Source organism: Suricata suricatta, chromosome 9 (assembly GCF_006229205.1).
Source record: "Suricata suricatta isolate VVHF042 chromosome 9, meerkat_22Aug2017_6uvM2_HiC, whole genome shotgun sequence".
NCBI classification, from domain to species: domain Eukaryota; kingdom Metazoa; phylum Chordata; class Mammalia; order Carnivora; family Herpestidae; genus Suricata; species Suricata suricatta.
In genome coordinates, this window is record NC_043708.1 from 2,704,304 (window position 1) to 2,716,892 (window position 12,589).

The following is a 12,589-nucleotide window of genomic DNA, read 5'->3' on the forward strand; positions in this document are numbered from 1 at the left end:
GCAGGTGCGGGCGTGAGCGCCCGGCCAGGTGCGCCCAACCCGCTGCCACCTGCGGCGCCCGTGCCCAGCTGCTGGCCCGGCAGGGCCCGGGGAGGACGCGGGGCCGAGGCAGCTGCTCCAGATCCTGCGTGGGGGTGGGGGCCTGCCCCGTGGAAGTGAGGACAGCCTCCTGGGCGGGTGGCGCCCCGCCTCTGGGTCTGGAGTCCTTGCCTTGGAGCGCCCCCACTTTTCCCCATTATGGAGGGACATTAGTCTTCCGGGAGTCAGGCCTGCAGGGTGGTGAGACCCTGGCGTGGGGTGGGGGTGCCCCTCCATTTCCCGCAGGTGTGAAGTGTGAGGGATTACGAAGGGGTGTCTCGGCCTTCTTCCCATGTGGGGAGGGGTGGTCGTAGGTGGGTGCTGGGCCATCTCTGCCCGGAGTCAGGGTGGCCCCTGCGACCCTGCTTTGCCCTCAGACATGAAACAGCTTGTGGCTGCCACGCTTGGACACGTTCCCCTCCCCCTTCAAACCCACAGGGAAGTTCTCGGACACCTGGGACCACCCTGGGGTCCCTCCGCAAGCCACGCAGCATTTCTCCGGAATATTATTTGAACCTTAGTCTCCCCCAGGGCAACGTGATTTAAAATAAACTCCCGGGTCCCGTGCTCCAGCTTTTCTGTGCATTCCTTCCCGTCTGAATGGCTGTTCTCATTTTGGCTGTAGAGCTTTGTGATCTGATGGATTCTGAGCCCAGGGGCTGCGGGGAGGTGGACTCACACACAAGGTAAAATGAGGATTGGCTTCCTCCGGATCGTTGGTGCCCCCCCGCCCCCCCCCCCAGGCTTGGTCAACGTGTCTGGAATGCGAATTGTGAGGTTTTCTTTCTTTCTTTTAAATTAATCTCTGTGCTAAACATGGGGCTTGAACTCATGACCCCAAGATCGAGAGTCTCATGCTCCACAGACTGAGCCAGCCAGGTGCCCTTGCAGAGAGAAGTTTTGTCGTTTTTTCAGTTGGCATAGGAGACATGAAAAATAATTCTGTCTTTCCTTTTTATTATAGCTCAGAGTAATTGCACCCAAAAAGTGGTCAAAATAATATCAAGTGTGGTAGAAAGATGTCCATCATAAAACAATACTGGGGGGAAAAACGAGGGGAAAAAAACCTCGGGCACCTGGATGATTCCGTTGGTTGAGTGTCTGACTTCGGCTCTGGGCGTGATCTCGCGGTTCGTGAGTTCAAGGCCCACATCGGGCTCGCTGCTGGCAGCGCAGAGCCCGCTTCGGAGCCCGCTTCGGATCCTCCGTCCCCCTCTCTGCCCCTCCCTGCTTGCGCTCTCTCAAAATGAAATCAACATTAAAAAAAGAAAACCCCTCTGAGATTTGTGTACCAAAGTACAGACCCCAGTGCCTGCCCTGTCGTAAGGGGTAGACCTGCCGGCAGGGAAGGAGGGTGATTTTCAATTCTGACATGACTTTATTTTTTTGTCATAAAGAAGTCTTTTTTCAATGTTTTTGAGAGAGAGCGGAGAGGGGAGGGGACAGAGGACTCTGTGTGCTGACAGCAGAGCGCCTGGTGCGGGGCTCCGAACTCACGGACCATGGGGACCCTTAACCGCTCAGCCACGCGGGCGCTCCGCTGGCTGCACCTCAGACCCTTGCACTTGACTGACTGTCCCCGGGCGCTGGCCCTGCCCGGGGCTGGGTGTGGACACGCAGCCGCCCTGAAAGGCACGCGTCCACAGGGCCCAGGTGTGTGTGTTGTCGGGGACTCGGTGGTTACACTCGGAAGACCAACCCTCAGCGGCTTCCTGCTCTTCCAGGTCCCTGGGCCGGGAAGGGGCTCAGGTGTGCGAAGCCTGGACCAGATCTTAGTGTCTTTCAAGTAGGTAGAAAACTGAAGGCAGAGGGTCCTGTGAAATGATAGATTGTGTTACCACCTGTCTCCACCCGAATAAAGCCGGTTCTCTTAGGAGCCGCTTTTGGGGATGTGGAGGTTGGGGGGTCTTTCAGAACACATTTTATTGCAAAGAAAGGGTGTCTAAACTAGGATTGTTGACGTTAATGAATATTGTTAAGAGACCACTTAAAAAAATTTTAAATATTTATTTTTGAGAGAGACAGAGCATGAACGGGGGAGGGGCAGAGAGCGAGGGAGACACAGAATCTGAAGCAGCTCCAGGCTCCCAGCTGACAGCACAGAGCCCGACTTGGGGCTCGAACTCCTAGACCGTGAGATCATGACCTGAACCGAAATCGGATGCTTAACCGACTGAGATGCCCAGGTGCCCCAAGAGCCAACTTCTAAAATGTTTTTCCTTTAAAGCAGAAATGCAAAATTGAGCAGTGGGGGCACCTGAGTGGTCAACTTAGAACAAACCTTCTGACGCCCCCCGCCCCCCAGGCCTCTTGAGAGGAGATTGCTGAGCTCGGAGCTCCCCTTTGTCAAAGGATCACTTTGCGTGTGATCTATGCACCCCCCACTTCCCCGCCCGCAGGCCAGCATCTCCCCCCCGCCACCCCTCCCGGAAGCTGGGAAGCTGGCAGTCTGGACTTCACCTTCCGTTTGTAGCTCCTGCTCTGGGGGGAGGGGAGCTCCCGGTAGAAACCGTCAGATGCAGCTTTGGGCAGCTGGAGAGGGAACTTGACCCTGAGGGCCACCCTCCCTGGGCGTGGCTCCAGGGGCGCTGGGACTAGGGGCTGGGGCGGGTCCCAGGGAGCTTGAAGCTAAGGTTGAGGAGTCTTGGGCCTGGACTGCCGCCCTCCTGCCCCTCCCCCCAGAGGAGGTCACCCTGGTCTCCGGGGCTTGGACTGTTGGGGGAGGTCTTGGCCGACCGCCTTTTTCTTCTTCCAGCCTTGTTGGCAGGCATTTAACCTTGCGAAAAGTGTCAAAGTGGCTATTTATTCATTCATTAAAATTTTATTTAAAATTTTTTTAATGTTTATTTTTGAGAGAGAGAACGTGAGCAGGGGAGGGGTAGAGAGAGACAGGGAGACACAGAATCCAAAGGAAGCTCCCAGCTCGGAGCTGTCAGCACAGAGCCCGACGCGGGGCTCAAACCCACGAGCTGTGAGATCCTGACCTGAGCCGAAGTCGGAGGCTTACCCGACTGAGCCCCCAGGTGCCCCTATTCATTTATTGTAAATGGGCTTCATGCCCAGCATGGAGCCCAATGTGGGGCTTGAACTCACGACATAAGATCAGATCAAGCGTTGGACTAGCTTAACCGACTGAGCCCCCAGGCGCCCCTTTGTTATTTATTATCCAGGGCTTTATTAACGCACTCAAACATCCTGTTTGTAAAGCAGAAATTGTAAAGCTTTGTTAGGAAAATTGGCCAAGTGTTCGCCTTGTAACAGATAAATTACTGCATTGACTCTGAGCTGTTCGTTAGCTGGTGGGGGCTGGTGTCCGGGTGGGGGCGTCGTGGTGGGGGCGGCGATGGCGTCAGTGTGGCTACATTGGAGCCTGAAGAAGCAGGGACACCTCTTGGGGGGAAATGCACCCTGGAGCACCTGGGGGCTCAGTCGGGTAAGCGTCCGGCTTCGGCTCAAGTCATGATCTCACGTTCATGGGTTTGAGCCCTGCATCAGGCTCTGTGCTGACAGCTAGCTCAGAGCCTGGAACCTGCTTCCGGTCCTGTGTCTCCCTCTCCCTCTCTGACCCTACCCTGCTCACGCTGTCTCTCTCTGTCTCAAAAGTACATAAACATTAAATTTAAAAATATATATGTAACATTGTCCATGACAACTGGATATTAAAAAAAAATGCACTTGGCCTGGGACATGGCGGATGGGGGTCTGCGGGACCCGCACACACACAGGCATCCAGGAAATGTCTGCGGAGCTTCGACTTCGTGTTCAGTGCCGTGCCCGGCTTTGGGGACATAGCTGTGGACAGAGAAGCAAAAGGGGCCGCCAGTACCAGAGAAAGAGCAGGAGGCACGGAGACTGCTGGAGTGACAAGGACCGGGGAGGACAACGCAGTGGTGGGTGTTGTGCACGGGCTGCAAAGCGGCGGTGCGGGTGGGAGGTTGAAATGTGAGCTGGGGCCCTGGGGGAGGGCGCCTTGGTGTAAGACAGGTTAGAAGTGAGGGGCTCAGCCCTGGAGGTGGGCCCCCCAGCTGTGGAGGGGTGGGGGGCGGAGCTGGGGGGCCGGGATGCAGGGTGCGGGAGGGATGCGGTGGTTCCCGCCAGGCTCTCCGCTCTGCTCTGCGTCCAGAGAGTGGGGAGAACAGTGGGATTCCAGGCTCCTCCGGGAGGTGGGGTCTGTGCTGGCGGGTCCGCAGCGTGTGGGGTCTGGAAGGGAAGGAGGTGGGGGACGGGAACACTTGTAGCTTGAGCGGTGACATTGGCAAGCAGCCCTGCGCCGCCCGCCGGAGGAGGGGGGGGGGCGGGCGCTTGGGGAAGGTCAGGCTCTGACCTTGGAAGAACCTGTTAGAGATCCCAGGGGAGGCCTGGCAGCGGGCCCGGAGGTGCAGAGCCGGGAGATGGAGACCGGGGTCACCAGAGGCTGGGGTGGTGCCTTGGGGCCAGGGACGCGGGTGCAGGTGCATGTGCACACATGTGCCTGTGCACACACAGGTGCACACCAGCGGGTGTGTCACTGGGCACCTGCTGGGTGGGGGCCACTGAGGTTAGAGCCCAACACACAGGGTTTTCGTGAAGCTAGAGATCTGGTGGCTCTTGGGACAGTGGTGGTGACTCTAAACTCTCCATTAGGAGATTTTCAGACATTCGACCGAAGAGGATGGGCTAACGTTCTCCCGACTTCCTGGCTGCTAGGCCTTTTCAGTACAAGCCCGGCCCCGCAGCCTGCCTCAGGCTCAGGTGCTCCCCTGAAATCATGAGCTTCCTCCCCTCCCCCCAGCTGTGGGGGCACAGGCTGTGGCCCTTACATCCCACCTGCAAACAGATGAGCTAGATTCCTGCCCTGCAGGTGTGGACGCCTGTGGGCGAGTGAGTAGAAAGGAGCCTGTGTAGGGACACCTGGGGGGCTCAGTGCGTTGAGCATCTGTGTCTTGATTTCAGCTCAGGTCATGATCCCAGGGTCCTGCGATTGAGTCCCACCCACACCGGGCTCCCCACTGAGCGAGGAGCCTGCTCCATTCTCTCCCTCTCTCTCCGCCCCTCCCCTGCATTTGTGTCTCTCTTTCTCTCTCAATAAACAAACAAACCTTAAAATCCCATGTATGGATCTGCCCAGCATGTCCTGGGAACGCACACGTGGCCCACGGGCAGGGTCTGGAGGACTTCCTGTATTTATTGTATAATGTTTAATAATTTTTAATGATTCTCTTTTTTAATATTTTTAATCCTTATTAATTTTGTTAATTTTTTATTTTATTTTTAAAATTTTTAAATGTTTATTCTTGAAAGAGAGAGAGATAACATGAATGGGGGAGGGGCTGAAAGACACAGAATCGGAAGCAGCTTCAGGCTCCGAGCGGTCAGCACAGAGCCCGACGCGGGGCTCGAACCCACGGACTGTGAGATCATGACCTGAGCCGAAGCCGGACGCTTAACTGACTGAGCCCCCAGGCGCCCCAATTTTTTTTTATTTTTTAAATGTTTTATTTTATTTATTTTTTATTTATTATTTTTTTTTGAGAGACAGAGAGAGAGGGAGACACAGAATCGGAAGCAGGCTCCAGGCTCCGAGCTGTCAGCACAGAGCCTGATGCAGGGCTTGAACCTATGAACCGTGAGATCATGACCTGAGCCGAAGTTGAACGCTCAAACTACTGAGCACCCAGGCGCCCATTAGTTATTATTTTTAAATAGTTTTTAAGTAATTGCTGTGCCGAATGTGGGGCTGGATCTCGCAACCCTGAGATCAAGAGTCACGGGCTTTCGCACCCCCAAAATAAAGTAGCTTTTATTATAACCCAAGTGTAAAATGAAGGTGAGCCCACACTGCCGTGGATGGGTGAGTAAATCAGTAAGCGGGGAGAAAAATCTCTGAGGCCAAGGGATTTCCACAGTCGCTTCTGTCTGCGCGTCTCTCCAGCCACTGAGTGTGGTCCTGGCGTGACCGCGTCCCCAGGAAGGCCGGAGGGGGGACACCCGACAGGTGCCATGCCAACTGGGTGGCCGCGCGAGGTCCCGGTGAAACTTGATGGTGACACCTCTGGGTGGCCTCCCCAAATCCAGAGTCGTCCTGATTTCAGCAGAACGCCAGGCGACCCCAGCGATGGGACATCTTCTAAGATGGTTCTCACGACCGTCAAGTCCTCGGAAGTGAGGACAGCAGAGAGTCTGCCTCAGCCGAGCGCGGCCTAAGTGGACGTGGCAACTGAATGTAGTGTCCTGGGTGGGACCCAGGGGCACAGTTAGGACACGAAGTGAAAACTAGTGACACCTGAAGGAAGTACAGATGGACTTCGCTTCATACTCAAGTTGATTTTTGCTGGAACCTTTCTGGCCTTGAAGCTCTAACGTGCCTCGTGCCGTGGGGTCTGTTTCCATCCTGTCCCGTTTCTCTGACCTTTGCCCGGAACTGGTGTTCCTCGGAGCCCACTTTGGGAAGCGGGAGGCAGCCATGCCTGTTGTGACTGACGCGCTTCCCCACAGGGCCTGGCGGTGCCTTCGAGCAGGACCCGTGAGGAAAGCAAGTGACATGAGACTCCACGGAGGCAGCGTTGCAGCCCCCCGTGCCCTTGGTAAGTTGTGTGGTGGTCTGGGTGGGTGTTCTCGCTCTTCTTTGGCTGCCTGTTGTTTTTGTTAAGAAATTGTTTTTTAACAACCTCACCCTTGGGAAAAGCTGAGTTTATGTCACCTCGGGTGAGGAGTCAGTCCCCGTCCTGGGCTCCCATTCTTCATCTGTTAAAGGGGGAGGACATTTGAGCTGAGTGGGTGCCCCCACCCCCAAGTCTAGAACTTTCAGTGTCAATGAATGTTGACATTTCCAACAAGCTTGTTACGACCCGGCTTCTCGGTACAAAGGGGCGCCCCCCGCCCCCGGAGGGGGAGCCCAGGGCTACGCACCCCCCACCAGCCGCCTGCCGGCTCACAGACACCTGTAGAAGACTCCCTAGACTTGTCTTGGGGAAGGAGGGCCCACCGCGGAATCCGGTCCTGGGGGGACGCAGCTCTGACTCTGACAAGGCACCCAGTCCCACAGCTCCAGAAGCTTCCTTTCTGCCCTGTTTGTGGCCAGCCCTCACCTGCCCCCAGCACCCAGCGAGGGAGCTGTGCTTTGCCTCGGGTGACCTGTGGACCTGACGTTTCTTTAGTGAAGTGAGCAGCCCGACCCAGGCGGCCCCCGGTCATGGCGGCTCTGCGGCCCCGCCGGCCCAACTGCATCCGGGCAGCGTTCGCCGGCTCCAGGGCCGGCTTCCGGAGGAGGTGGAGAGACCTGCCCCGTCGCCTCAAGGTGCTCCCCTGCTAGTGGGGCTGGGGGACGCCGTGTGCCCGAGACCAGGAACCCTGCTCTGGGCCCGCACCCTCGGTGCAAGCGGCATTCTCTGCGCTTTTTGGTAGAATCTTTATGGGTCTTCTCTTCTCAAAAGCAGATGTGTTCAAACTCCTGTCCTTTGGGAGCCTTTTTTTTTTTTTTAATAGTTTATTGTCACATTGGTCTCCATACAGCACCCAGTGCTCTTCCCCACAAGTGCCCTCCTCCATCACCACCACCTCTCTTTCCCCCTCCCCCTTCCCCTTCAACCCTCAGTTCGTTTTCAGTATTCAACAGTCTCTCAAGTTTTGCGTCCCTCTCTCTCCCCAACTCTCTTTCCCTCCTCCCCTCCCCCTGGTCCTCCATTAGGTCTCTCCTGTTCTCCTGTTAGACCTGTGAGTGCAAACATATGGTATCTGTCCTTTGCCGCCTGACTTATTTCGCTTAGCATGACACCCTCGAGGTCCATCCCCTTTCCTACAAATGGCCAGATGTCATTCTTTCTCATTGCCATGTAGTACTCCATCGTGAATATATACCACATCTTCTTGATCCATTCGTCAGGTGATGGGCATTTAGGCTCTTTCTGTGTTTTGGCTTTGGGAGTCTTTTGATGAGAAAGAGCTGCTTTCCCCGGCAGCCTGGCATTAGTGAGGAAGGTTCTAGAATATCTGGCGCCAGCCCTGGGCAAGCAAGGCCTGGTTGTTGTCTGGGCTCCGTCTGTAAAGGAAGGAGTCAGGACGGATGGTTTAGAATCTTCCATGATCTCCCGGCTTTGGGTGAGAGTAAGTCCCAGGGTTTGCGCTCTCCCCGATTTAAATCCAGCTGCTGAATCCGCCTTCTTGCCACCTTCCTGGTTCTACTTTTCCTACTCACGGCGGCCCAGGTCTGCAGTTTAGTCCCTCAGGCCAGGGGGTGCCTTCTTGTCCACGCCAGAGGCTGCCATCCCCGCGTGTCCGATGTGGCGGGAACTGTGGGTGTGGGTTCCCTCCGTCCCTTGCTCTTGAACGCCGAGCTGCTGTCCACCCGCTTTCCTGGAAAGATCATTTAGCACCCTCTCTTTTTTTTTTTTTTCTCCATTTCCCCAGGTCACCCACAAAAAGCACCACATGGACTTAATTGAAGGTCTCTGGAGAGAGGTGCGTGACAGAATGAGTCGGCAGCCAGTGTCCTCACCTAGAGGACGGTGGAGTGCCCCCGAGTCCAAGTCCCCAGACCCAGCTACGGGCCAACCTTTCAAGTGGGCCTTTTCAAGGACAGTGGCTTGGGGCCTGCTGTGTGCGCTTTTCTGGTTAAGAGTGGAGTTACTATATTTTAGAAGAAGCTTCACTTTGATATTTAAATGGATGTTTCCTTCTTTTCCCCCAAAATTTTAAGACTCAAAGTAGCTTGTCCTGGAGGACTGACAAGAACTGCAGGCTCTAATCTCTACCCCCACATGGGGCTCGAACTCACAACCTGGAGGTCAAGCGTGGCCAGCCAGGCGCCTTCCACATTAATTTCAATCAAAAATTAAAATGAGTCTCCATAATCAGCCCGGGAGTGGTGAAGACCTGGTCTCACGCGTTTTGAGACACCAGGTCGTGTTGAAGCGAGGGAGGTGTCCACTGTGCTGTCCTGACCCGAGCCCTTCCAGCCAGGGGACAAATGTCCGATCCTGGCGTCCCTTGGTTTGTAAGCATGGATGCTGTAGCTGAGTTTTGGGCTGGGACCGAGACCCTCCTGCACACTCGCACCCCCTCGGGCCTGGGCCTTGAGGCCATCGTGGGGCCACAGGATGTTGGCTTTGTGGTCCTGACAACTGAGCGGTTTCTGAATGTGAAATGATTACGGTTGCCTTCCGGTGATGGTGTTGGCTATTTTTATTCCCTTTTCTCGGGGAATATGTAACAGCATTGACTGTCCACAGAAGAAATGACCTCTCCTGGGGGCCCCCTGCCCGGGTGAGATGACCCCATGGGGTCCCTGTGTTGGCTCGGCCCCGGGGCCCTTTCTCTGGGTGAGACCGAAGCCCCGTGGTCAGCGAGGAGGGAGCCCACCCCTCCCCGGGCGGTGGGCTGGCTGGTGTGGACCGGCCTGTGCACAGCACTGGGAAAAGGGCTTTAGGCGACAGGCAGGGCTCAGACTGGGCACCCAGTGGCTTTTAGGATCTATGGGGAGTATTTGTCTAGTGCATTTTTACTTATTTATTTTTAAATATTTATTTTTGAGAGAGTGCAAACTGGGGAGGGGCAGAGAGAGGGGGGGGACAGAGGACCCCAAGCAGGCTTCGGGCCGTCAGCACAGAGCCCAAGGTGGGGCTCAAACGTGTGAACTGAGGTCACGACCTGAGCCGAGGTCGGATGCTTAACCCACCGAACCACCCAGGTGCCCCTGTTATTTCTTTTTTTATTTTTTTGAAGTTTATTTATTTTGAGAGAGCAAGAGCGAGCGCGTGGTGAAGGGGCAGGCACGGAGAGGCGGAGTCCCTCGGCGCGGAGCCTGACGCAGGGCTCCGACTCGCTAACTGTGGGATCGTGGCCTGCAGGCCCTTGGCTCACGGAGCTGCCCAGGCGCCCGACTGCGAGGCCATCACTGCCGGAAGGAGTGAGTGAGGTGTGGGAGAAGTGCGCTGTCCTTTCCTCTGGCAGAAACTGACAATCGGCTCAGGGACAAACGATGCCCTCAGTTTTCAGATCCTTGCGATGGCGAGTCTTCGGACGACACCCCCGGCCGTCCGGGCCACGTGACCTGTGTTGTGCCTTCACATGCACCGCGGTCCAGGAGTCCAGAAGTCCGTGTAGAAGACGCGCTCTCCTCGAAAATCCCAGACCTCATGGAAGCTGCCGGCCGGGTCCCTGTGTCCCCGGGGGCCGCTGACGTGGACATGCAGCCTGCCGGGGCCAGCAGCCCTGCGGCCCGGGGTGGCGCAGCCCAGCTCTCGGGAGCCCCGGAGGACTGGAGAGGGACGGAGGAGCAGCGGCGGGGGGCAGCCGGCTGCATGGCCGCGGAGCCTGCTGTGCCGGGTGGACACACACGGGGCAGGACCAGAGGGTCCCGGCTGTCGCCCAGGCTGCCACCCAGACTCGGGAGTGAGGACAAGGCGCCCAAGCTCCTCCTCTCCAAGAGGAAACTGGAACTCTTCCTGGCGGAGCCCGAGAAAAGGAAGAGGAAGAAGCAGCACTCGGCCTGGGCCCAGGTGAGCGGGGCCGCCGAGCCGGCGTGGACCGCGCGGCCCGGGGGCTTCAGTGAGCAGCAGCTGGGCGCCGCCTGTTTGCTGACAGATCAGCGTCCGGTGGAGGGAAGGGCCTGGGTGGCCTCGTGGAAGCCGCTTCCCCCCAAACCTGAGCATTTCCTTACACTAAATATTTATGCATTTGTAGAACTAGCAGTTATTTTTTTTAAAAAACCCTTAATTCACGGCACCTCTTGTTCTCCGCCGGGCTGGAGCGCCTGCTCTGCGGGGGGCGGGGGTGGGCAGGGCAGGGGCTCTCAGGGTTGCTGGCGACAAGGCCAGGATATTTGGGACGACACGCTTGATTCTGGCGTGAACGGCCCCTCCCCCCCAGCGCCTCGACCAGCTGCCTCCGCTGTCCCTGTTTCCACTCCTGTCACTGTGTTTACAAAGTAAGGATTTTCTGAGCAGTTGGTTTTGGTTGATGACACCATCATGGTCTCGATGTGGTGTTTTTTTATTTAGTTTATTTATAAATGTTTATTTTTGAGAGACGGGCAGAGAGGGAGACAGAATCCGAAGCAGCTCCAGGCTCTGAGCGGTCTGCACGGAGCCCGACAGGGGGCTCAAGATCTTGACCTGAGCCAGTCGGACATGTAACCCACTGAGCCCCTCCAGGCTCCCCTCCAGGAGCCCCATTCTGGATGTGCTGCTTAGAAGTAACGGGGTGGCGGCGGCCCTTTCCCCAGGTCCTGGGTTTGCTCATCGAGCCTTTTATTCCCTGGCAGGGCATCAACTGTGCATGAGTCTGGCGCTGGCGACAGGTGACCGCTGCCCACACACCCCGGGACCCCCAGGACCGTGCGGTTCCCAAGTGCCAATAAAGGGAAGCCGGAGGAGATGAGTGCTCGGTCCTGCGGGGGGCGGGGTGCTGGGGTGGGGGCTGCTTGTGCTCGGGGCCCCCACCTGCACCGGGTGGGCACAGGAGGTGGGCAGGACCGACGCCCACGGTGGCCTTTCTGTGGGTGCCCTCGTCCTTCCTTGGCCTGGCCTGGTCCTGGTCAGGAACATACCACTGATGAAAACTCCTTACGAGTTCAGTGAAAAATGTTTAAATCGGGCCTCAAATTTCAATCAAATAGAATGTTAGACTGCAAAAAGGCTTCCTGAGGATCCCTGATAGAACATTCCTGAACATGGTGGGGATGAGACTCTGGTTGCTAGGCCCTGGAAGGTTGGAGCTTGGCAGCTGCCCTGCAGAGGTCGGGCGGGCGCCGGGGCCTAGGCACCCATCAGACAACCCCCAGCTGGGGGAGGAGCTCCCGGGGGGCCCAGCAGCAGGGGAACAGGCTTCCCCACAGGGTCTGTGCTCAGGCTCAGTTGGCTGCCGACCAACCCGGGGGGGGGGGGGCTGCCACTGCCACGAGGTGCTCAGATGAGACCGCTTTCGCGGGGACCCCATACGCACCCTGTGCGGTGTGGACAGCGAGTGGCCCGTGGGAACCAGCCGCTGCTTCCCTGGGGGGTGGAGCCGGTCGAGGGGCCCGCCCCCCCCCCCCCCCTCCCGTGACACGGACGCCACCCGCGGGGCCGTGGCTGTGAGCAGGCCCAAGCCTGTGGGGCGCAGAGCCGAGCTGGCCGGAGCTGCTCCCGGCCCGGGCAGTCCGCTCGGGGTCCACCGAGGGCCCCGTTTCCGCGCTGGGAGGACAGAAGAGGCGAGAGTGGGTGGCGCTTAGTGTTTTATTCCCGAGCACAGCCAGGCCGTGTCCTCCAACCTCCCCCCACGACCTGCTCCTTCCGAGGAGACGTTAAATAGTTAGACAGAAGAGGGCCCGGGGGTGGGGCTCACTCCGTGCAGAGGACGGCGACGCCGCGCTCGTAGAAGCTGCGAGGGTCTTCCTTGGTGGCGATCTCGAGGTCGACCGTGAAGATGAGGTCTGCGCGCGTGAAGTTCAGGTAGACGGGCAGGGTCACCTGGGGAGAGGGCGGGCCCTTACTGCCGCTCGGGCGAGGCCGGGACGGGGCGGCGGCGGGGCGATGGCCGTGCGCGCGGCCCCTGC

General features: G+C 57.6%; 2 protein-coding genes across 4 annotated transcripts in view; one reads left to right on the forward strand and one right to left on the reverse strand.

The window, feature by feature from the left end:
- The first annotated feature begins 683 nt into the window (after nucleotides 1-683).
- On the forward strand, nucleotides 684-11,430 carry LOC115302606. 3 transcript variants are annotated; one of them, XM_029952538.1, is made up of 7 exons: nucleotides 684-764; nucleotides 6,553-6,641; nucleotides 7,215-7,354; nucleotides 8,464-8,514; nucleotides 9,903-9,961; nucleotides 10,025-10,553; nucleotides 11,318-11,430. In XM_029952538.1, the coding sequence occupies exons 3-7, from the start codon at nucleotides 7,250-7,252 to the stop codon at nucleotides 11,333-11,335; spliced, it is 762 nt and encodes a 253-aa protein (XP_029808398.1). In that variant the 5' UTR covers nucleotides 684-764; nucleotides 6,553-6,641; nucleotides 7,215-7,249; the 3' UTR covers nucleotides 11,336-11,430. The 3 variants fall into 3 exon arrangements, with proteins under 3 accessions (XP_029808398.1, XP_029808399.1, XP_029808400.1); XM_029952539.1 differs by lacking the exon at nucleotides 9,903-9,961 and having other exon boundaries at nucleotides 10,044-10,553; XM_029952540.1 differs by lacking the exon at nucleotides 7,215-7,354.
- An 821-nt stretch (nucleotides 11,431-12,251) lies between these two features.
- DYNC1H1 (dynein cytoplasmic 1 heavy chain 1) overlaps nucleotides 12,252-12,589 on the reverse strand; it is a 58,229-nt gene continuing 57,891 nt past the window's right edge. The window contains exon 74 of the mRNA XM_029950817.1: nucleotides 12,252-12,585. Within this exon, the coding sequence (XP_029806677.1) occupies nucleotides 12,375-12,585 (211 nt within the window). The 3' untranslated portion in view covers nucleotides 12,252-12,374. The remainder of the gene's footprint in view (nucleotides 12,586-12,589) is intronic.